Source organism: Urocitellus parryii, chromosome 9 (assembly GCF_045843805.1).
Source record: "Urocitellus parryii isolate mUroPar1 chromosome 9, mUroPar1.hap1, whole genome shotgun sequence".
NCBI lineage: Eukaryota > Metazoa > Chordata > Mammalia > Rodentia > Sciuridae > Urocitellus > Urocitellus parryii.
The window spans coordinates 6109740-6134269 of NC_135539.1; the positions used below are offsets into that span (position 1 = coordinate 6109740).

The 24530-nt window shown below is 47.6% G+C and overlaps 1 protein-coding gene across 1 annotated transcript in view; it reads left to right on the forward strand.

The window, feature by feature from the left end:
- The first annotated feature begins 843 nt into the window (after nt 1-843).
- Nucleotides 844-24530, forward strand: part of Trap1 (TNF receptor associated protein 1) — a 37688-nt gene continuing 14001 nt past the window's right edge. The window contains exons 1-9 of the mRNA XM_077802783.1: nt 844-971; nt 13615-13782; nt 14939-15021; nt 16152-16292; nt 18680-18751; nt 21069-21229; nt 22550-22659; nt 23108-23181; nt 23612-23767. Of these exons, the coding sequence (XP_077658909.1) occupies nt 884-971; nt 13615-13782; nt 14939-15021; nt 16152-16292; nt 18680-18751; nt 21069-21229; nt 22550-22659; nt 23108-23181; nt 23612-23767 (1053 nt within the window). The 5' untranslated portion in view covers nt 844-883. The remainder of the gene's footprint in view (nt 972-13614; nt 13783-14938; nt 15022-16151; nt 16293-18679; nt 18752-21068; nt 21230-22549; nt 22660-23107; nt 23182-23611; nt 23768-24530) is intronic.

Consider the following 24530-nt stretch of genomic DNA (forward strand, 5'->3'; position numbering starts at 1 on the left):
GGTGCTGAGGTTCGAACCCAGTGCCTCACACATACTAGGCAAGCACTCTTCCGCTGAGCCACAACCCCAGTCCTCTATTCTGCTTTGTTTTTGTGCAGGAGGGGTCTGGTTGTAGAGGGCAGGGGCGGGAATAAGCCCAGGGCCTCACACGTGCTAGGCAAGCACCCTACCACTGAGCAACCCCTCCAGCCCTCAAGTAAATGTTTTTGTGCAGTTATTTGGTCACAGCAGCAGACCTCCAACGTGCCTCAGGATCATTTGGGAATCTATGTAAAAAGAGCTGCCAGGGCTCCATTCCTGGGTACGGGTGGTGCAAGGCAATCTGCATATGAAGTGGTGCAGGGTTAGGACCAAACCTTAGAGACCAGGTTCATGGTCTCTACCCAGACTCCTAACATCTAAGAGGGAGGGAGAGAGCTGGAGTATACGAATCATCCCGTTGTGCCGGTGGTGGAATTCACGTTTTGCTGTAGACCCCGCTATTGGTTCTTCTTAGCTTTAGGTCGGCTGGGTTCAGGAGAGACTTCCAGCGGCTTAATCGGGGGCTGCAGAAATGCTACCAGCTTCTTTCCATCCTCGGCCCTGCACGGGCGCCGACCTCGTCGCACTTCAGACAGACGCACGCCGAAGAGCTCGCAGCTGGCGCGGGACCAACTACGACCACCTCCCGGGGATCAACGTATGGGGCCCTAGCCCTTGACTACGCGACCCAAGGTCAAGGAAGTCCCGCCCGCAAGCCCGCCGGTCGGGCGCTGAGCCGACCCCGCCCCGTGCCCGCGCAGGCAGCGCCCCGGGCATCCCGGCGCGCGCGGTGACGTCAGCGCGCCGCGCCCAAGGAAGGCCCACCCCCGCGGCTCCTCCCCGTGAGGCGCTGGAGGACAACATGGCAAGGCAGCTGCGGACGCTTCTGATTTGGGGCCGCCGCCTTCGGGCTCCGTTGCGGTCTCCCGCGCTGGCGGCCGCTCCGGAAGGTGAGGGAAGCGGGTCGTCCCTCCGAGGGCGGGCGCAGGGTAGGCTTCTTTTCTCGGCCACCCAGCAGGCCGGCATGGGGCACGTGGGGACGCGGGCTCGAGGTCCCGGGGCCGGCCGGACCCAGAGCGGGCAAGCGCAGGGTTCGGGAGAGCGGAGCCGCTAGGGAGAGTGGAGCCGCTTGCCGCGTCGGGGCCTGGCAGGGCGCTGGTTTGGTGTTCCTCCGCCCCAGCTGTTCAGGAGCACCGCGCTGCTTGGGTCCGTGGTTCGTCGGATGCCGCCGCGCTCCGGCTGAGCCCTGCTCGGGTTCTGGGACCCCAAGGGCCAGGAATCGGTGGGTAGAGCAGTGAATGCAGAATGACCTTAAGCCCCGCTTTCCTGCTGCCAGTCGGAGATAACCACGGTGCAGGTGTTGGCGTTCCTAGTGGGCTCTGCACACTCACGCTACGCACGTGTACGTGTATAACTTTTTGCCTAAAAAGGCCTGAGTCAAATATGCATCGTGCTCCAGAATTTTTTAATGCTCCCAGTATTCCTTAACGCTCCCAGTATTCCGTGTACATCCTTATATATACTCACATATATCCTTTTTTTTTTTTAAAGAGAGAGTGAGAGAGAGGAGAGAGAGAGAGAGAGAGAGAGAGAGAGAATTTTTAATATTTATTTTTTAGTTCTTGGCGGACACAACATCTTTGTTTGTATGTGGTGCTGAGGATCGAACCCGGGTCGCACGCATGCCAGGCGAGCGCGCTACCGCTGAGCCACATCTCCAGCCCCCTCACATATATCCTTATAAGTATAAGGAAAATACTTATCTGTATAAGGAAAATACTGACATGAAAATATCAGTATACGGGTATCCAGCGTGTTTCCAGTGGCGACACAGTTTTGTATTGTGGATGTGTGTTTCTTCGCTTAACGTCCTATTAGATGCAATAAAGATTATTTCAGGTTATTTTATTACAGTGAAGAGTACAGTGAGCACTCCCCCGCTTCCCTTGGTCCTGGAGATTGAACTCTGAGGCACTCTACCATAAGCCACATCCCAGCGCCACCCCCCTCCCGCCCTTTTTAAATAAAATTTTTGTTGTTGTTGTTGTTGTAGATGGACACAGTGCCCTTATTTTTATGTGGTGCTGAGGATTGAACCCAATGCCTCACACATGCCAGGCAAGCGCTCTACCACTGAGCTACAACCCCAGCTCCCAGCCCTTTTTATTTCTTGTTCTGAGACAGGGTCTTGCTAGGTTATTGAGGTTAGCTTGAAACTTGTGATTCACCTGCCTCAGTCTCCCAAGCCGGAATTAATCCATAATCTGTGGTTATAGAGGCGTGCTCCACATCTTTATTCTGTTTAGCTTTTTCCCTTACTCTCTGTCCTTTATCCCTGCACTTTGTTGTTGTTGTAGTACCAACGATTGAACCCAGAGTAATAAGTTAACCACTGAGCCACATCTTCACCCCTTTCTTTAGTGTTTTTTATTTTGAAACAGGGTTTCAAGTTGCCAGGGTGGTTTTTTAAACTTGGAATCCTCCTACCTCAGCTTTGGGAGTCACTAGAATTATAGGTGTGTTTCATGGCCCCCAGCTCTTCCTGCACCTGCGGGTATAGCAGTTTAAGCTTTGCAGAGGCCTCTGTGTTACCTTGATGTTGTCACCTGTGTGCACAAGTGTAAAAGTAAAATGTTTATTAAGGAAGAAAACATTGTTTATATACTAAGGGAGGAAGAATGTGGTTATAGGTGAATCCACCCATACAGAAAATCCAGAACCCTTGATTTTTTTTTTCCTTAGGAAAGTGTTGCTGGAATCAAACATGTGATTAGCTTCAAATGTAGGATTCATCCTTCTAAACCCTACTGACTCCATCACCACTGGCCCCTTCACTCTTCCTTAGAATATCCCTGTGAGATATGGGCTAGGGTTTCTGCTTTTATTTTTCATTTTTGCTCACTACTTAGTGTATTCAACAAATACATTTCAAATGCTCTCTGACTTGAGAGGTAATATGACCCCACTGTCAGTGTCATATGTGAACTGGGCAGTGTACTTAGGCTTCTGTGGAGGCCTTTGTAGGGTATTGGGAGCACAGAAACACATGCAGGACTGCTTCATCTGCTTGCACCAGAGTATGTTTTTCAGAACTGGGGCTGCAGTTATGTGGCTCAGTGGCAGAGCACTTGCCTAGCACGTATGAGGCACGTTCCATCCTCAGCACCACATAAAGATAAATAAAGGTATAAAAAAATACAATAACATTTTAAAAAAAGTAATTCTGTGCCCTGGTAAATGTAGTTATTCATTGTTGGGAGTAGGGATGGCAGAATATGGGTTACCTGGAAAACATGATGTTAATAATAAAAACGTAAACTGGGGGAATTGAATGTAGCTCAGTAGTAGAGTGCTTACCTAGTATGCACCCGACCTTATCTCCAGCATCTCAGAAAAAAATAAAAAACAAAATAAAAAATCTGGGGTGAGAAAGGGCTGTCCAGAACGGAGCCTTGAACATGAGGGACTCTTGCTTGAACCCTCCACAATAACAAACATAAACTGCCATCACATCTTTTCACCAGAGCTCTGGCAAGTATCAGAACTGGCTGGCTGACCACCAGACTGATAGACTAGTTTTCATCAGAGAGCTACGGCCAGAGAATCCACAGCAGACTGTCTTCCCAAGTGCATTGACTAGTCAAGCAGATGGGATGCCAGGCAATCATGATCACCGCAGCCACTGAGCTGTGCCTCTTCATTCTGCCAGATACTTTTGTTTTCAGGGTTGAGTGGTTTTTGATTTTTTTCCTTCTCATCCTGTGAGCTGGAGTCATTGTTAGAAGTGTCTGTCTTGGAAACAAGAATGGCGGGGTCGCCTACAAGCTTTGGGCACATTAGAAGAGATGGTTGCTGATTGCTCTGGAGCTCAAGCATTGGTAGATTTGTTTCATCTAATGAAAAGCACCTCACCTTGGGCTGGGGATGTAGCTCAGTTGGTAGAGTGCTTGCCTCACATGCACAAGGCCATGAATTCAATCCCCAGCACCATACACACACAAAAAAGAAAAGAACCTTACCTGGACCCTGCTACAATCCTGAGGGTGGCATTGCCTGGCTGCAGCCTCCCATTTCATACTTTATTTCCTTGATTTATTTTGTTTTCTTTCTCTGCTTATGGTTGGAACCCGTGCTGTTAATTTTTATCCCTCTTGTGCTGCGGCCTTCACAAGAATCCAGGTGAATTCGTGGTGTTCTCAGACTGGACTTCTCAGGATGGAGTGGGGTGCTGCTTGCTGTCAGATTTTACCCTGTCTGTGAAACAGCTTTATGTTCCTAAGATGACATGATAGTACAGGTTTAGTGACTAATGTTTTTGCCATCTGTGTGATTCGGGTGCTGGGGCATAAGGGCATAGACAAAAGCAGATGAGGAAGATGTGGCACAACTACTTGCAAGGTATTGAGTGGGCCTTGGCTTGGTGAGGACCAAGGGGACCAAAATATCTGAGCTGTCTGAGAGAGGAAAAATCAACCCAGATGTAACAGTAGCAAAAACTTTAGTTCCTAGCTGAGTTTTGCTGCCCCCTGACAAGAAGAGGGAATATGGCTTGAAGGAGGAGGGAGTGTGTGTTGAGCTGATGAGAAAACTAGAGTAAATTCTGATACCCTGAATGTCAGTAAATACCAGGTGCAGAGGTAAGTTCTGTAAGGGAGATTTGCACTGAACCCAGCAGTGCTCCTCTGCTTCTTGGAATACTGACAAGCACTCTGATAGTAAATGAACTGTATCCATTTCACACTCCATCCTACTTAGTCTTGATACTGAAGACTTGGCTTCCACAAGGAAGCTGCTTTTCTTTGTCCATCAGGATTTCTTATAGTTTTGCAACTTTTAGTAAAGACAGATTTCAGGAGGTTTGTTTCTGGGGTGGCTGGTTATTTCTGCTGAACCCACTAGGAATTACAGACCATGAAAGCCATAGCTTACAGTTCCAGGATCTATGTGTGGGGCTTCTCTCTATATGCTTTTTAGCTGGGTAGATGCCTATAGATGAGGGAAATTGAAAGCAAGTGTAACTTAGTCATGGGTGTAACTGATTTAAGAGAATGGCCCCGGGCTGGGGATGTGGCTCAAGCACGCGTGCGACCCGGGTTCGATCCTCAGCACCACATACCAACAAAGATGTTGTGTCCGCCGAGAACTAAAAAATAAATATTAAAAAACTCCCTCTCTCTCTCTCCTCTCTCTCTCTCTCTTTAAAAAAAAAAAAGAGAGAGAGAGAATGGCCCACATATTTAGCAATCTTGTGATTAGAATATAGTTAATTTTGATAGCCAAAATGCCATATTAATAAGGCAGAAAATTAGATATTAATATTATTAAGAACAAAATAAAGAGTGTGCATCTTCCTAGTGTACCTGGATGTGATATAGTACCCAGAAGGAGAAATTAAGGCACATGTCTGTTTTAGTTCATCCACAAGTAGTCTAGCCTTGGCAAGTAAATTTTCCATGAAGCTTACTTTTAAAGTTAAACATTAATTTATTGATTAATTTTTTTGGTCCTGGGGATTGAACCTATAGGCACTCTACCACTGAGCTACATCCCCAGCCCTTTTTATTTTGAGACAGGGTCTCACTAAGTTGCTAAGAATGGCCTTGAACTTGACATCCTCCTGCCTCAGCCTCCTGAGTCTCTGTGATTACAGGTCGGCGCCACTGTGCTCAGCCTAAATATTTTATTTTATATGATTGGAAGTCTTTCTAAAAGACCTGTTGGTTAGTTGGGACATAGCTGAGCCATTCTTTGGTGGTTTCCAGGTATTGTTGGATGTCAGTTCCTTGTCTTCCATTGAGTGCTTTGGCCCCTGCAGGGCTTTGAGATTGAAGAACACTTCATCTGTGAAATGCCTCCATACCAAAACTGTGTCTTGAGTACTGAGGAGTTATCATCCTCCATTGCAGTAGCTTTAACCTGGCAGGCTTCTCTGGGGCTGTTGTGAGTGAGCAGTGCTATTGACATATACCAAATGTTTGTTTCTTTCCACAGTGTCAGGGTTTATTAGAACAACAGATGCACCAGCTACACCACTGATAGAGCTGGCGAATCACAAGTTCCTTTATTCTGTTCTAATCTAAATTTCTGATATCTGTGGTGCTCACACTTTACACAATGATAGATAGATATACGTATAATATATATATATATATACACACACACACACACACACACACACACACACACACACACATATACACAGATCACAGAAAGACTAAGAAAGGTTAAGGCAGTCACAGGGTTACAGGATACTGTGCCAAGAGCACAGGCTGAGAACAGATAAGGAGAGTCACTGTAAGTGGTCACATAAGAATTTTAACAAGCCAGTTCTGCAGAGTTGTCAAAATGTGGGTCTGGAAATACAGAAGGCAGTTCAGAGTGTCAGCTTGGAGTGGGCTGACACTTGGGTGGTCATGAGGATGGGAAAACCCAAGCTCTGCTGAAGCCTGGAGATGGAAGCTGAAGTTCATCACTGTGACAGTTTTCCAGAGTTTGTGGTGAGTGACCAGGTGACAGGGCCAGGGGGCTGCTAAGTCCAGTTTGCAGGGGCTCCTTCATTTATGGATCTTAGGTGAAGGTGTTACATCTTCTGAGGTAGATAAGCTCCTGTGTCTAGTGTTTCTGATATGATTTGGGGTGTCCAGGTGATTGCTTCTGATTTAGTTTGATAAGTTGGCACAAGTTATCACTTTGCACCTTATAGTTGTGCCAGGTAGATGGTGGTTGTTGACTTGTAAAAACAAGGTATGGAGTTATCCCACTTTGGTACTTGGACTTAAAAAAGGAGTAACTTATGGCAAATTACTGCTTTATAATGTGGAGTAACTCAGGATTAAACACAGGGAAATTGGGATTGAATTCAGGGGCACTCGACCACTGAACCACATCCCCAGCCCTATTTTGTATTTTATTTAGAGACAGGATATCACTGAGTTGCTTAGTGCCTTGCTGTTGCTGAGGTTGGCTTTAAACTCGCAATTCTCCTGTCTCAGCCTCCCAAGCTGCTGATATTACAGGCGGGCATTCAACTCTCCTGTCGAGCAGGCAGGTACCACTGTGTCTGGCTGCACCTTTATTTTTAAAAATTTATTTACATGCAGTGCTTACATGCAGTGCTGAGAATCAAACCCAGTGCTTCACATAGTGCTTTATCACTGAGCCACAACCCAGCTCTGCTGTGTCCTTTTGTAAGTGTGTTTTGTATCTCTAGTGAATTTTTATGTGTTGTAAGTTGATCATTTCTGTAGATAGTTTTATGAACAGGTTACACTGTGCATAGGTTATTGATGCATAGTGCAGAATTCAGAGGACTGTGTGCAGTGAAAAGCATCTCTTCCCCAGCTGCTATGGCTCAGACACCAGTCCCTCCAGGCCCTGCTGCCTCCCTGATGCTTTTCCTGTCCTCATCCAGAGGTGACCACAGGCCTGAATTTTGTGGTTTTTATTTCCTTTTCTTTATATTTCATTTAGAGATAGGGTCTTGGTAAGTTATTGAGGCTGGCTTTGAACTTGTGATCCTCCTGCCTCAGCCTCTCAAGCCGCTGGGATCAAGGCGTGTGGTGTGCCACCATGCTTGACACACCAGTGTCTTTTTGATTCCAGTATCTGGATCTGTGGGGATCAGCCTCCATGGACTCTACTGTTGAGCAGGGGTTACATTTTCCCCTTTCTGTATCAGTGATTTTTTTTTTTTTATTACCTCCTGGGTGCTACAGGTGCTATTTTGTGGACTCTGTAGGCTGTTATTTTTCTGAGTTGCTTCTGTTTTAAAGTAGGCTATTGACTTGATCAAACTGCACAGACAGCAGCTGCATTATTTGTCCTTGGATGGGTCACTTACAGTTTGCCACACGGCATGGTTTAGGGGATCCGTCAGGAACTTGAGAGGCTCTTTCTTTGACTCTTTTCCTTCAGGGATTTCCCTTTCAGCTTCTGTGGTTGCTCCAGTCCTCCCTTTGGCTCTTCAAGTCATTGAGCAGTTTCTCTTGGCGTTCATCCACCTAACTCCAGCCTGCCTCCTTTTGTGTTGACCCCTCCTATGTCAGTTGCCTTCAGAGTCTCCTGTTCTTGTTCGTTAGCAGCTCCGATCATCTCTTTTTGTTGATGATGCTGAGTTCGTGCTTATCTGTAGGAGACTTGATGTGGTAGGACACAAGTCAGCCCAGCCCGTCAGGAAGTGTTTGAAACTAAATGTGAAATAGTTTTATTGCTGTCACTCATGATAAAATTGGAGATGGTGTCAGGTGAGGCAGCTGTCTCAAAAAGGGCTAGGGATGTGGCTCAATGGTAAAGCGCTGGGTTCAATCTCTAGTACAAAAAAAAAGAAAAAGAAAAATATTACTAAGGAGCGTAACTGAAGATGACATTTTGAAGTAAAACCATAGTAAGGACAGTGACTGATTGGTAAGACAGATGGGTGATCTTTTTATATTAAAGCACAATAGCCAGTGTTTTTACTCATTGGCCTTACTTTGGTGGCCTCTGTGGGCAGGTGCTGTTCTCATTCCTTCATACTAGTCAAAAAAGGGGCTGGGAGTGTGGCTCTGTGGTAGACCACTTGCCTAGCCCGTGCAAGGCCCTGGGTTCCATCCCCAGTATCACACACATACACAATAAATAAGTAAATAATAAACAAACTTGTCTAACAAGCCCCTGAAGAACACCTAACGCCACTGTGGACCACCTTGTGTCTGCTAGAACATAGTGATATCTAGGTTTATAAAAAGTCCTGCATCTGAGGGCTGGGGTTGTGGCTCAGCAGTAGAGCACTTGCCTAGCATGTACGAGGCACTGGATTTGATCCTCAGTACCACCTAAAAATAAATAAATAAAACAGAGGTATTGTGTTCATCTACAATTAAAAAAAAAAAAAAGTTCTGCATCTGGAGATGTACTGCTTTTGTAATAGATGCCTCCTGAGAAGTATGGATGTTCTTGCCTTCCGAGTATTTGATACAGGGAAATATAAGCTCATTCCTACTCTTAATTTAGTGAGATAAATTATATAGTAACAAGAAATTAATAGAAGAGATGCCTCAAGCCTGCATGTAACAGCAGTTTTAACTGAGCAGCATGGAAAGTAAGTGCTGTAACTCTTTGTAGGGAGAGGTTACTAAGAACCACAGTAGGGGAAGAGGGCCTTGACAGAAGGCCTACTGTCAGGTCCTATGGATGGTGTCACATTCAGACTCCCAGTGTTTCTCTTTCTATGCAACCCCAAGCTGACTGATATCTTAACGCAAGGATATTGTGGCCTGACATTGAGGTTTGTGGCTTTTTCTATAGGGTGTGGGGGAAATATGAAGACAGATACTGTGCAGATGGTACGTTTGGTATCTGATTTGGGCAGATTGATTGCACTATTTTGGCTTATTTGTGGAGTCATCGAAAGTTCAATAAATCTAAAATCAGACCTGCTTTTTTTTGTTTGTCCCAGGGATTGAACCCAGAGGCACTTAACCACTGAGGCATATCCCCAGTCTTTAGAGACAGGGTCTCACTGAGTTGCTCGGGTCCTTGCTAAGTTGCTGAGTCAGGTTTTGAACTTGCCATCCCCTGCCTCAGCTTTCCAAGCCACTGGGATTATAGGAGTGTGCCACTGTGACCAGCAGATTCACCTTTTTTTGGCAGGGGAGAGGTAGTACCGAGGATTAAACTCAGAAGCACTCAACCACTGAGGCACATCCCCAGCCCTATTTTGTATTTTATTTACACTCAGGGACTCACTGAGTTGCTTAGTGCCTTGATTTTGCTGAGGCTGGCTTTGAACTCATAATCCTCCTGCCTTAGCCTCCAGAGCCGCTGGGATTACAGGCACGTGCCATTGTACCTGGCTCCAGACCTGCTTTTAATAGTGATATGGATTGATGTAGTCTTAAAATTATGTTTCAAGAATCTTGAAGTTCCAGGTAGAAATATGGATTGCTGCTTTCCTTCCTTTTTCCAACTATGGGTACTTATGTACTTATTCCATCACAACATATCAAATCCTTTCAGAAGATTTTTTTTTTTTTTTTTTTTTTTTTTTTTTTGTGGTGGTATTGGGGATTGAACCCAGGGCCTTGTGCATGCAAGGCAAGTACTATACCAACTGAGCTATATCCCCAGCCCTTTCAAAAGAATTCTAAATATTAAGGGGGAGACCAGGAAACACCAGACACGGGGAAATCATATTTAATCTTTTTTTTTTAAAGAGAGAGTGAGAAAGGAGAGAGAGAGAGAGAATTTTTTTTTTAATATTTATTTTTTAGTTCTCAGCGGACACAACATCTTTGTTGGTATGTGGTGCTGAGGATCGAACCCTGGCCACATGCATGCCAGGCAAGCGCACTACCGCTTGAGCCACATCCCCAGCCCCATATTTAATCTTGAAGTGATGAAAGTTTTGCAAACAGAACTAGTTTCCTTAGTGTATAAAAGTTTCTTTTTTTTTAATTTATTTTTTTTTTATTTATTTTTTTAAAATATTTATTTATTTTAGTTTTCGGTGGACACAACATCTTTGTTGGTATGTGGTGCTGAGGATCGAACCCGGGCCGCACGCATGCCAGGCGAGCGCGCTACCGACTGAGCCACATCCCAGCCCTATAAAAGTTTCTTACAGGTCAGTAAGAAAAGATTCAGGATATAGTAGAAAAATTGTCAGAAGATATAAACAGTTGGGCTGGGGATGTGGCTCAAGCGGTAATGCGCTCGTCTGGCATGCGCCGAGCGCTGGGTTCGATCCTCAGCACCACATAAAAATAAAATAAAGTTGTTGTGTCCGCCGAGAACTAAAAATAAATAAATAAAAAGATATAAACAGTCCGTTAATTAAGAAAGAACATATTTTAAATTATGGAGGGGTGGGGGTGTGGCTCAGCAGCAGAGTGCTTGCCTAGCATGTGTGAGGCCTGGTCACAAATTCTGCGTTGGTTTGTATATCTGATCTACCTAGACCAAGGTGGTGAGTCCATATAGAGCCTCCACTTCCAGTGTAGTTCTGCAGGGTTTTCCCCAGCCTCCTTCCTGCTGTTACCACCTTTCTCTCTCAGGGAAGAGCTGGACTCATTCACGTTATACCCACTTGCTTGAACTTGGTCCACACCCAGAGCAGTTTGGGGCTTGCTAATGTATAGTGGTGAACAGATTTAGCAACCTGAGTACAGTAGTTATATGCAGTCCTTTTTTGAGTTTAGCTTCAAAATAAACACCAATTTCTGAAATCACTTAGGTTAGTTCTTGATTCCTCTTAGGCTCATTGTATCATCTGTAACGTGCACCTTTGCTACTGTTTGTGTTTCCTTCTGTGTTCCTGCATGCCCTGCATGGTTAATGGCTCATTTAAAACATTGCTATAGTTCAAAGAGTTAGATATACAAAGAGGTATACTTAGGAGTGTCACATACCCTCCCTCTTTCCACTCCATTCACATATACCAGTTGGGGGTTGAATCCCCAACACACACCAAAAAAAACCCCAAAAACCAAAACTGAAGTCTTCTCAGTGAATGTGACCTATTTGGAGATAGGGTCTTTGCAGTGATCAAATTATGCTGAAGTCACTAGGGCAGGCCTCAGTCTAGCATCCTTATAGGGCTGGGGATGTGGAGAATGGCCATCCAGAAAACTCAGGTGGAGCCAGCCCTGCCCACCCCTTGATTGCTGACTTCTGGTCTCCAGAATTCTGAGACAATGAGTTTCTGTTGTTTAAACCATCTGGTTTGCGGCACTTCTTAGGGCAGCCACAGGAAACAATACACACCTCCTTGTAGGTAACCAGTCTATTGTGGTTTTGAATTGTGTCCCCAAGAAGACATTTCAGGCCCTGACCACTGATACCTGTGAACTAGTTGAAACAGATGCCTCTGATTTCAGGTGTTCTTTTGGGGTAGAGCAAGGTGGCAGAAGAAGAGCTGAGGGGACCAGGAGCCCCAGTGGTGAGGAAAGGGCCTCCAGCAGAGCAAGAGGTCGGGTGGAGGGAGGTGATGGTCTCGGGAAGTGTGCTCCATGGCTGGAGTGGACCGAGGCTTGCTCTTCCCAGGTCCGACCCACCAGAGTGGAATGCCAGCCCCTGCAGGAGCACCGTGTGTGTGTGTGTGTGTGTGTGTGTGTGTGTGTGTGTGTACACGTGCATGTGTACAGAAGCTTAGCAAGTGCTTCCATGTGCCATTCGGGCTCAGGTGAAAGTGTGGGTATTGGGGCATCACACACCTGCTGGAGGGCGGGGCAGGAGGCAGTTGGCAGGCTGTGACTGGAGTGCGGGAGTCCCAGCCCAGAGCAGCCTACATCCATGTGGTCGGGGTCACAAGTGCCCCACAATTTCAACAACAAGGTGGAACCAGGCGATGTTGAGGTGACCATGTAGAGTTAAAGACTGGATCTCAAGCTTTGCAACTCTTGCTGTGAAGGGATGCAGCACTGGGCCAGAGGAGGGGAGGGCCATGAGTGCTGCTGGGGTGGCCTCCTGTATGAGGTGTGGGGAGGGGTTGCCAAATAGATGGTGGGAAGAGAGAACACAGGGCATGGCCTGACCATGCAGGAGTGTTGGCATCTTAAATGTTTGATGGGCTGGGTAGGGTGGCCACACCTATAATCCCAGCAGCTTTGGAGACTGAAACAAAAGAATCGCAAGTTCCAGGCTAGCAATTTAGTGAGACCCTGTCTTAAAAAAATGAAAAGAGCTGGAGATGTAGCTCAGTGGTAAATACTCTTCAGTTCAATGCCCAATACCAAAAAAATTAATAAATGGGGAAATAAACAGGGCTAGGGCTATAGTTCAGTGGTAGAGCACTTCCTAGCATGTGTGAGGAACTGGATTCAATCCTTAGGATTGCATAAAAATAAATAAAATAAGGGCATGCTGTCCATATACAACTATAAAAACAAAGAAAAAACCTGTCTCCTTGTTTCTGTACCTTTACATCATTCCTTTTTTTTTTAAGAGAGAGAGAGAATTTTTTTAATATTTATTTTTTAGTTTCTGGCGGTCACAACATCTTTGTATGTGGTGCTGAGGATCGAACCCGGGCCGCACGCATGCCAGGCGAGCGCGCTACCGCTTGAGCCACATCCCCAGCCCCCATTCCTTTCTATTTGTTACAAATTTCCAAAAAGTAGGAGAATACCTGACAGGGCAGATAACATTCATTTAGGCCCGGATTCCTGCAGACTGTCATGTTGACTGTCTACATATCCTTGACCATTCTGTGTCGAACATCTAAGCATCTCCAGTGCCCTGGGCTGCTGGCTCCTGGGTCCACCCAGCTGGCAAGAGCACTGGGCCTGTGAGGTTTCTGTGGCAATGAAGGCAGAGGAGTCTGAACAGTAGACTGGAGGAGACATCAGCACCCAGTGGGTGAGCTGCTGACTCCCTGGCTGCGAGATAGAACATATCTTTCACTGTTTTTCATTAAAACACACTTGTGTGGTACATGTGAGGGAATGTCACCAAAACTGCAGCCACACCATGCCCAGTCGCTTTTCACTCCTCCAGAGCAACAGGCTGCCTTAGAGAAATCCTCATTCCTCTGCTGCACAGAGGAGATGTGAAGAAATTGGGGTATTCTGCTTCTGAGTATTAATTGTCATCCTTTCCACATCCTTGCCTTTTCAGGAAAGTCAGTTCTGTGTCCTCAGAGGACCCCACTTCAGTTCAGGAGCCCCAGGCAAAACCTGGTTTGCAGCTTCTACCCCGGACGTCTGTATAGTACGTCGCAGGCTGCTGAGGACAAGAAGGAGGAGCCCCTGCATTCCATCATTAGCAGCACTGAGACGGTACAAGGTGATGTGGCCTGGGGAGTCTTTCTTGGGTCACTGGTGGCAGGGTAGGGGAAATTTTTGAGGCAGAGGCAGTGATTGACAAAGCTGCTTATTGACTACAACCCCATGTAGGTCTCAGTTGTGGAGAGCGATCCCTAGACTAGTGAGTCCTCCATTTCCGTCCCAGTAAACAACTTCTGGCTTTCTCTTGCTGCGCCTTGCCCCCTCTGGTGGTCACCCGGGAGTGTGCCGAGTGGCGATTCACTTCTGCTAATGATCATGGAAGCAGAGTATTGGCCCAGCTTCCACAAGACTGAACTCTGAAGGACGGCAAGTTAGCCTCCAGAGCCAGGCCTGAAGGGGTTCTGTTTCTGACTTTTAAATGAGGCAACAAGAAAAGAATCTTTGATGTTGAGAGAACTGAGTTTTTGTCATTTTCCTTTTGTAAGTAATTTAATAGAATGCCACTTTTTTTGGAGACCATGATGCAGGATCTGGTTGTCAGGGCCAGCCTGATTCTCATGACCAGCAGCTCTGAGAAGCTGGCCTCCACAGCCCACTTAAGTGTGTTGACCTCATGTGGGAGAGCTTTTCCATATGTACCCACTCCTTTTCGTGGAGACAAGAGTCATGTGGAAGATGTCCTGCTCCTGAGACTCCTTACCTGAAAGGTTTTATTTTCTGTCCACTTTTCTTTTTTGTTCACTCTTGAAGAATATTTAAAACTTAGCTGGGCGTGGTGGAACATACCTGTAGTCCCAGCAACTTGGGAGGCTGAGGCAGGAGGATCAGGATCACAAGTTCAAGGACAGCCTCAGCAACTTAGGAAGGCTCTGAGAAACTTAGCAAGACCCTGTCTTCAAAATAAAAAGAGCTGGGGATGCAGGTCAGGGGTAAAGTGCTCCTGGGTTCAGTCCCTACTACCAAAAACACAAAAAGGAATATTTAAAACTTAGAACCTTAAACTTTTTTTTTTTTTAGTTGTCAATGGATCTTTTGTTTATATATTTATATGTGGTGCTGAGGATTGAACCCAGGGCTTCACACATGACTGGCAAGTGCTCTACCACTGAGCCACAACTCCAGCCCTTAAATATTGTTTTGAGTGGTATTATAGCATGTTCTTGCACAGAGATGGAAACATAGCTTTATTGGCTGCATCTGTGATTGATTACCAGGGTCCATCTCCAGACACGAGTTCCAGGCGGAGACAAAGAAGCTTTTGGATATCGTGGCCCGTTCCCTATACTCAGAAAAAGAGGTGTGGTGCCATCTATCGCTTTCAGGTCTCACATGTTTTGTGGCAGAACTATTCTTACACCGTCTTGCCGAGGTGCTGGGATATGTCTTAGTTGTGAGAATGCATTAGGCTGCAGATAAGCCCTGATCCTAATCTACCACAGGGAGTATTTTCACCAAAATCTGCTTCAGCTTCATGGATAAGTATATCCAGATGATTTTGAAGGGGCTAGATTGACTCTGGGAGAGTCAATCTGGGAGTCATTTGAATTCTGCTGATAATTTAAAAATCTTTCAAATGCTGGCATGAGCTGTGCTGAGGTCCATTTTTGAGGTGCTGTTGGTGTGCCCTGGGGCCCCTGTTTGTTTACCTCTTTGCTGGCATGACTACATGCAAGTGTAGTGGGGCAACAGCAGCTGGAGGACATGCTATCTGTGTGGCATAGAGCAGGGAGGGTCACAAAAGAACTTTTCAAGGAGATTAAAACACATTTAAGGGTGACGGGACTTGGATAAAGCAGAGAACAAATAAGCTGTAGGTTCTATGCTAATCACTGCTGGGAAGAAGGGTAAAGCACAATGTACAAAGTGGGAAGGGGCTTTTCAGGAATGCTCGCAGGTCTCCTTCTGCCTGGCCAGCTGCCTCCCCCGCCTCACCTGAGTGCGCTAGTATAGTTTGAGTGGGAGCTCTGCGTTGGGCAGAGGTACCTCCCAGACTGTGAGAGGACTGTTGGGCCTGGGGCCCTCTTCCTCCAGAGCATGGGGGGCTCTGATGTTTGATGACCCCACTAGATGAAATGAAGCAGTGACCCTCTTAAGTAGGAGAGAACGGTGTTGAGGACAATATTTTGTCATCGCTGTGCAAGAGACAGGAAAGAAAATGGCTATAATTTGAGTTAATAGACATGTAATAATATCAGGCCTGACTGAAAACCCCAAAGGAAAGATCAGTAGAAGTCAGTTTGCCACAGAAAGCTGTGCTGGGGAGGAGCGACCCACCCTTCATGTGTGGGCCTGCCTTGACCATCTGTGTTTGGGGGCTGAGTGATCTGTATCAGGTCTCAACTTGGAGCTGGGGCAGATGCAGCCAGCCAGGCAGGTCCCGCAGAGTCAGTGCCCTTTGTTATCCTTCCTCTTGCTTCTGTCCTGTAGGTGTTTATACGGGAGCTCATCTCCAATGCCAGCGATGCCTTGGAAAAGCTGCGACACAAGTTGGTGTCTGATGGCCAGACCCTGCCAGAAATGGAAATCCACCTGCAGACAGATTCTGAGAAAGGCACCATCACCATCCAGGTACCTCCCTTTTGATGCCCAGACCCACTTCCCACCTCTCAGAGTTGACCAGGATGGTCTGGTGGGCAGCAGCCCTGCTTAACATGCTGACACAGGGAGGCCATGCCTGCCTTCCAGTTACATCTAGGCTCAAGTGACACATGGACTGTCCTTCCTGTTCTGAGAGTTCCTGCCTTAAATTTACTATAAATTAACACTTGCCCTTCATAGAAAATTTGGAACACACAGAAAGCCGAAGAGAATTTAAAATCACCAGTCTGTGGCTTGTCTTTTTATTATGTTTTGAAGAGCAAAAGATTTTTGTTGTTGTTTTCTTTTTTATAGTGCGGAGGATGGAACCCTCATGCTAGGCAAGTGCTCTGCCACTAAGCTAACCTCCATCCCCTTAAGTTGTTTAGTTTTAAGGAAGTCAAGTTTATGACTTTTGCCTATTATACTTCATGCTTTTAGTGATCTGTTTGGGACAGATTTTTTTTTTTTTTTTTGTACTGGGGATTGTACTTGGGCATTTGACTACATCTCCAGCCCTATTTTATATTTTATTTAAGAGACAAGAGTCGCACTGAGTTGCTTAGTGCCTTATTTTACTGAGGCTGGCTTTGAACTCGAGATCCTCCTGCCTCAGCCTCCCTAGCCACTGGAATTATAGGCATGCACCACCACGCCTGGCTTGTCTGGGACTTTTTTGCTTCTTCCAAAGCCAAAAGTTTCTCCCACATGGTCTTCTGCTAGGATTGTAGCTTTAGCTCTTACATGTAGGTCTGTGAATCTGGGTGTGGTTGGAGACTGCCATTGGCTTCATGTGTGTGGTGTGCAGTTGCTTCAGCACTGTCTGTTTAAGTACTTCCATCCCCACTGCTCTGTCTCGGAACCTTGGTTAGAAATTGTGGGCACCACAGCTTAGTGCCTGTGATCTGTGTGTCTGTCCTTAAGTGTCCACGTCCTGGCAACATAACTGTTGTAGCTTGTGGTAAGGCTTAAATTTAGGTAGTGAAAGTTCTCCGGCTTTGTTCTTTTCCAGTTTATTCTAGGTTCTTTGTGTTTCTATATAGAATTTAGAATTCTCTTGTCATTTTCCACAAAACCTGTGAAAATTTTCACTGAGTTTCAATGAATCTGTAGATCAATTTCAGAAGAAATCACTGTAAGCTGAAAACAGGAACCATTAGGTGCTTTTTCTCCTTCACATCAACCCCAGCAAACACTCTACTGCTGAGCTACATCCCCAGCTCTAAACTAGAACTTTCAACAGAATCCTTAGGGGAAGGGCCATGAGGCTGGGGTGTGGCTCAGTGGTAGGGCATTTACCTGGCCTGCAGGTGGCCTTGGCTTCAATTCCAGCACCCAAAATGAAGAAAGTTTTAGTGCATGAAAGTAAGCATCTTAGTGTAATTATATTTAATGACTAATACCAACCAGAAGCTAATTTAAATCAGCTCTTTATCTGTAATTATTACATGTATCACAATAAATGAATCAGGCCAGGTTTTGGACTCCTACGAGCACCTCAGAATTTACTAGAAGCCTCTCAGTGTCCTATTTCTTGGTGAGTCTCAGGGCCTGTGTAAGGACACCCTGACAGCAGCCAGGGGGTTCCGGCACCCAGTGGGCTACAGCTGCCCCATAGGCTGTTCTCAGGAAGAACACCTAGAAGTGACTTGCTATAAGAGGGCAAAAGCTGCTTCTGCATGCTTTCCCACTTCCCAAGTTGATGGTGGCATGGCAGCTTGTGCCTTGTGTGGGGTGTCTGCACGTGGGAGCAGGCCAACCAGCAGAGGTCTGAGGAAGAGGGAGGGCCCGTGGCAGCCTCACTAGCATGTCGCCTGTCTCTGTCTGTTGGGGCTGTTACATTGATGAGCAGCACTAATGGTTGCTGGAGTTGTGAGGCCGGGAAGTCCACAGCCACACCAGCAGACGTGGTGTGTTTCTGTGTGTATACATGAGGCAGAGGATTCCTGTCCCCTTTCCTGAGGGGAGCCGCTGGTGGCCACTGACCAGTCTCCTCCTGACATCACCACCTGGGGGCAGGGGCATTGGGGAGTGCAGGCCGTAGCCCGTGTGTGCCAGGCCGAGGGTGCAGAGCTGGCTACATCTAGGGCGAGAGTTGTTTTCCTTCCAGTTACTGATGGAGCGTCTCCTCCTCGGTTGGTTTTCATTTGCTTGTGCTGGGGATGGAGCCCCTCTGCGCTCTGCCCATCCCCCTGAACTGTCTTAATAACAAATCTCCCACCCCTTCCAGTGTTCTCCAGGGACTCAGGGCTCACATAACTGGACTTGGGCTTTTCTGATGTGTGTGAAGTGTACTTCCCAGATCCCGTCTGGGCCCCACCACTGAGGCTATTTGTGCCGCATGGGCCATGCTTGGCACTTAGTGTGTCTCTCCTCAGGACACTGGCATCGGGATGACACAGGAGGAGCTGGTGTCCAATCTGGGCACAATCGCCAGATCAGGGTCAAAGGTAAGATGGCGCAGTCACTGCTTCTCCTCCACAGGGCGGCCCTGGGTGCCAGGCTAGTGAGGCCTGGTCAGGTGGGCCCCTCAGAGGGCGCTGTGAGAGCAGCATTGTTTCCCTTCAGCGTCACAGGTCCCAGGCACTGCTGGGCAGGAAGGGTTCAGACAAGCACTTTGCCCAGAGTGGGAAACAGGGTGGCAGGTTCACAGCTGTCAGTCTATTTTGAGGGTGCCATTCACCTCCTGGTGCCTTTCTGTGGCGGCTACTGGGCCCCTGCCTGAGCTGTGTGGGCTTGACACCACAGCAGAGGTGGTCTGCCTCCTCCCAGGCAGCCCGGGCCACAGTCTACAGGTATAGCAGTTCTGCTCTGCCAGCCACACAGGGATCATGTGGCCACCAGTGTGGCACGATCTTTTTTTTTTTTTTCTTTTTTTTTTAAGAGAGAGAATTTTTTAATATTAATTTTCTAGTTTTCAGCGGACACAACATCTTTTGTTTGTATGTGGTGCTGAGGATCGAACCCAGGCTGCACACATGCCAGGCGAGCGCCCTACCGCTTGAGCCACACCCCCAGCCCAGTGTGGCATAATCTGATGCTGGGAAGAGATGAGTGGTCCAAGAGTCCTCTCAGTGTGTCTGTTCCAGCCTAACACAGGGGCTGGAGGCCCTTGCTGCCTCTCCTGGTGACTGAGTGCTTTTCTGTTTGTTTTTTTTTGGCCTAAGTGGTACCATTGTCAGTCCAAAGCGACTCAGAAATTTCTGCTTTTAAAACTTCTGTGAGGGGGCTGGGGATGTGGGGCTCAGAGGTAGAGCACTCGCCTTCCATGTGTGAGGCACCGGGTTCAATTCTCAGCACCACATTAAAAAAATAAAGATATTGTGTCCTTTTGCAACTAAAATAAATAAGTAAATCAATAAATAAATAAATGGGGGGAAAAAACTTCTGTGACCATGATGGCAGGGATAGTATGCGCTGTCCTGTATGGCAGCTGTGAGCTAGGTGTGGCTGCTTACATTTATTTATTTTTGTTGTTGTAAACACAACACCTTTCTTTATTTTTTTTTTGAGACAGAGAATTTTAATATTTATTTTTTAGTTTTTGGCGGACACAACATCTTTGTTTATGTGTGGTGCTGAGGATCGAACCCAGGCCGCATGCATGCCAGGCAAGCGCGATACCTCTTGAGCCACATCCCCAGCCCCGCTGCTTATATTTAAATGCAGTAAAAGGAGATAAAATGTCAAGTTCAGTTCCTCAGTCACATTCCAGGTACTCCACAGCCCCTTGGTGCAGGTGTAGAATGTCCACACCTTGGCAGGACGCTGGGCTGGGCTGAGTTGGCAGAGCAGCAGAGCATGTGCATTTTGCTTCCTGTTTAGCCTTCAGAATGTTGATAGCTCAGAACAAGGAACGCTCTGCAATCACTGTCAGCCTACTGTGTGCAGGGGTGCCGCAACTACAGATTCAGCCGATCTTAAAAAGTTTTTTTTTTTTTTTTTCCTTTTTGGCATTGGAAATTGAGCCCAAGGGTGCCTAACCACTGAACCACATCCCCAACCCTTTTTATTTTTTGAGACAGAGCCTTGCTAAGTTGCTGGGGCTGGCTTTGAACTTGTGATCCTCCTGCTTCAGCCTCCTTTTCTTTCCTGCTGGGAAAGAAAATATTTTTTTTAATTATGTCTGTACTGAACACGTACAGACACTTTTCTTGTCATTGTTCTCTAAACAGTATGGTATAACTATTTACACAGCATTTGCATTGTATTAGGCATTTTAAATAATCTAGAGGTGATTTAAAATACAGGGAAAGATGTGTTATAAGCAGATGATACACCATTTTATACAAGGGACTTCAGCATCATGGGCTTTTGTATCTGTGGGGGTCCTAGGACTACCCCCTGGTGCTGAGGGACAGCTGTGCTGGGTTTGTGCTGTCTCCCTCAAGGCTTCAAGTCTTGGAGACATGGGACAAAAGACAAACTGAGGAGAGTCTTCATTCTTTACTCAGTGACCTGATAGGTGGAGGCACTACTCTGCCCACTCAAGTGTGACCTACAGGTCTGCCCTTGCCTTGAGACAAGTGGAAGTGTGGCTTTATGGATGAATAAGGACCCTCCCGCTTTGGCCCAGCTGTGTGTCTTTAGGTGGGTTGTCCCACCTCTTAGTTATTTACGTACAGCATGGGAAGAGGGCATCTCAGCATGGTCGCCTCAGCATTTACTGAGATCTTGACTGGGCTGGAGAACCTACACAGAAAGTAAGAATGTCGGCTCCTGGTGCCAGAGGGGCAGCCTCCCTGTGACCAACCTTTGTCCCCTCAGGCCTTTCTGGAAGCACTGCAGAACCAGGCGGAGGCCAGCAGCAAGATCATCGGCCAGTTTGGAGTGGGCTTCTACTCGGCCTTTATGGTAGCCGACAGAGTTGAAGTCTATTCCCGCTCAGTGGCCCCTGGGAAGCCAGGTTACCAGTGGCTATCAGATGGGTAAGTTAGGAAGCAAGCCTCCATCACATGGGCAGTGTCTTTGCCCTTGGGAACACTTGGAGTCAATGTTACCTAATACTTGAGTTTGACCACTGAGTTTGGAAAGAGACTTTATTGAGAAAATGCAAAAAACAGGTTTATGGGTGTGAAACCTGACTCTCCTACTCTGGGAAGGTAGTTACTTTGTGGCTCCAAACAGTCTGTGTGACTGGACACCAATCACTGTGCTCTGGTGCTGGCCCGTCCAGGCTGAGCCCCTTCGGTGGCTGGGTATGGGATGGGCCTTCCTCCTGGGCCATCCTGTAGACAGCCTCTCTGGCCTGGGTTCTATGGGGGCTCCTCTGGTTCTCCCCACCCTCTAGGTTCTTGTCCTTAGTACTCCACCCCATCAGCAGGTTCTAGGATGCCTCTGTGCAACAGGTGGTGGCACTCTTTAAAAAGAGCCACTTGCTCACTTCCTACTCCCATATGTGACAAGTTGATTAGGTAAGTGTTTTAGCAGCACTTCAGCAGTGTTTGAGGAGAGTGGGATCTTGGCCAAGTTTAAGCATTGTTTTCAGCTGGCCTCAAAACTTTGTTGTTGCCTTTTTTAGGGTACAATTTAAAATCAGTTTAAATATAATCTTTTTTAAATTTGTTCCTATCAGTTATAAATGACACCAGAATGCTCTTTGATTCATTGTACACAAATAGAGCACATGTTTTTACTTCTCTGGTAGTACGGGAAGTAGGGTCACACCATTTATGCAATCATACATGTACCTAGGGTAATGATGTTCGTCTCATTCTACCCCTAAATGAGTTTGACCTTCTGGCTGTGCATAGCAGCCCCAGGGACAGGAGGCCTGGCTGGAGCATAGCTTGCCTCCTCCCTTAGTCCATATTGAGATCTCTAAATTTCATGAAAGCGGCTGCTCAGCATGAACATGGCCAAGGCATCAGCAAGGCCCTGTCTAAGGGCATCCCCTCCTCCCTCACTTCTGAGGTGGCTTCTGCTTTTCTCAGGGACCCCTGGCCTCCGCTGCAGTTCAGAAACAGCAGAGGTATCTAATGCTGATTTATACTTGGGCCAGGCCTCACTGGTGCCCTGGGTCTGCTTTCTGGTCACTCAAGCCCAGGAAATTCTCCAAGGGAGCCTGGGGGCTTGTACCTGCACCCCAGCCCAGAGGTTCTCATCTGGTGTGCACTCTGTGACCTGAGGGGTTCTGCCTAGGTCAGAAGAGGCACATCTGGTCTCCCACATGTTGGCCTGGGCTCTGCTCAGGAAAGCAACTACCTTTGCCCTACGATGACACTGCCTTTCTTTCTCTTGGGTCTTAGCTCTGGAGTGTTTGAAATCGCTGAAGCTTCAGGAGTCAGAACTGGAACCAAAATTGTCATCCACCTCAAGTCAGACTGTAGAGAGTTTGCCAGTGAAGCCCGGGTTCAAGGTGAGTGGCACCTGGGCCCCAGCTGGGCTCTGGGACTTGTGTGGTAGCCAGGTGGGTTGGTGAGGCAGATATAGCTGAGAAGGGCTGGGCAAGGACTGGGCTTCCAGCTTGGCCAGTAGGTCTGCAGAGGACAAAATTCTCATTGACTCTTTCAGAGAACCAAAGGCAAGGCTTGCTGGCAGACAGGGTGTGTAGCCCTCCATCTTTTGTAAACTTGGTGGGTCTGACAGAGAGCGCTGAGCTCTCTGATGCGGTTAGCCCACATGGTCTCACAGCAGGCCCTGGGAAGTCTGCTCTCTCCAGGTTCTGCCACCACCTCCATGCAACTGGTGGGCAGGACCTGTGTCTTTGTCGGACCCTGGCCTGCACCTGTGAGGTGGGTGCAACTCAGCAAGCATTGTCCTCACCCTGGAGCAGCTTTGCTTTCCTCTGTCTCCACCTCCTGCAGATGTGGTGACCAAGTACAGTAACTTCGTCAGCTTCCCTCTGTACCTTAATGGAAGGCGGATTAACACCTTGCAGGTGAGGCCCTGAGCTGCCTGCAGGGCTCAGGCAGCCCTGGAGACAGATGTGCCTACTCCATGGATGGAAGGGTAGAGATGACAGGGGGTCGCTGCCCAGAATCCCAGGACGAGGCATCATTTGTGGAGAGATGAGATTGGGGGTGCTGGCAGGGTCCCCAGTCCCAGTGCACCCAGTCCACATTCTGTGTTGGTAGATGGCATGATTCTCCCTCACGCTCTGCTCCAGCCTCTTGGTTGGCCCTTGCCCAACTTCACTGCCCTGGGGAAGGGACGCTTGTGCCAGAGCCTTTTAGGTACTAGAGGGGATGGAGGTGGAGGGCAGGCCCCTCCCCACCCCAGGCTGTCAAGGGGCATGCACTCCTCCACCAACCTATGGGGTTGTGGTGGAGATGCAGCTCTCTGTGCTCCCCTTCCATCTCCATCACCAGGCCCTCTGGACGATGGACCCCAAGGATGTCAGCGAGTTGCAGCATGAGGAATTCTACCGTTACATCGCTCAGGCATATGACAAGCCCCGCTACACCCTGCACTACAGGACAGATGCACCCCTCAACATCCGGAGCCTCTTCTATGTGCCAGAGATGGTGAGGCACTTGGCTCAGACCTGCAGGACCCTCACACGCTACAGTTGTGGAGATACCCCTCTGCTCTCAGAGCCAGGGCGTTCCTGTGGCCACAATGATGGCCCCAAATGGGCACATCTTCATGCAGACATGCCACCACATTGGCAGGATTAGAGCAAAAGAAAAGCAGGGGCCTCTGGGTGGGGAATGCAGTCTCGTCAGTCTCCCACATGCAAGGTTGTCTCATATGACATCTTTCGGAGCAGGCCTGGGCTCAGGCGCTTGCATGGTGAGGGGCCCTTGGAACCGCTGTGCTGGCCGGGCAATGCAGCCTGTGTTGCAGGTCTTGTGAGGCTTTCCCCAGGATGCTGCAGAAAGGGCTCTGGTGGATCCACAGGGTCACTGTGTGCTTCCACTCATCCCTCAGCCTGGCTCGTGTGGGCATATAGGTTCCTGTGCCTTCATCTGACCAAACTGTTATAGTGCCGGTTTCTTAGTATCCCTTTGAGAAAGAGCTGGACTGTGTCCTCCCTCCAGGTGAGGTCCATGGACTACAGCCTCAGCACCCCCTGGGACTTGTTACAAATGCTGAGAGTCTTAGCCTATCAAGACCTCCTGGATCAGAGCCCACATGAGCAGGACCCAGTGCTAAGGCAGAGTGGGCACCAATAGCCTTTTTTTTTTTTTTTTTTTTTTCTTTTTCTAAATTTTTTTGGAGATGGCAGTACTGGTGATGTGTGTCCTAAGGATGATTTATACAGTTTTAAATATTTGGGGTGCTCTA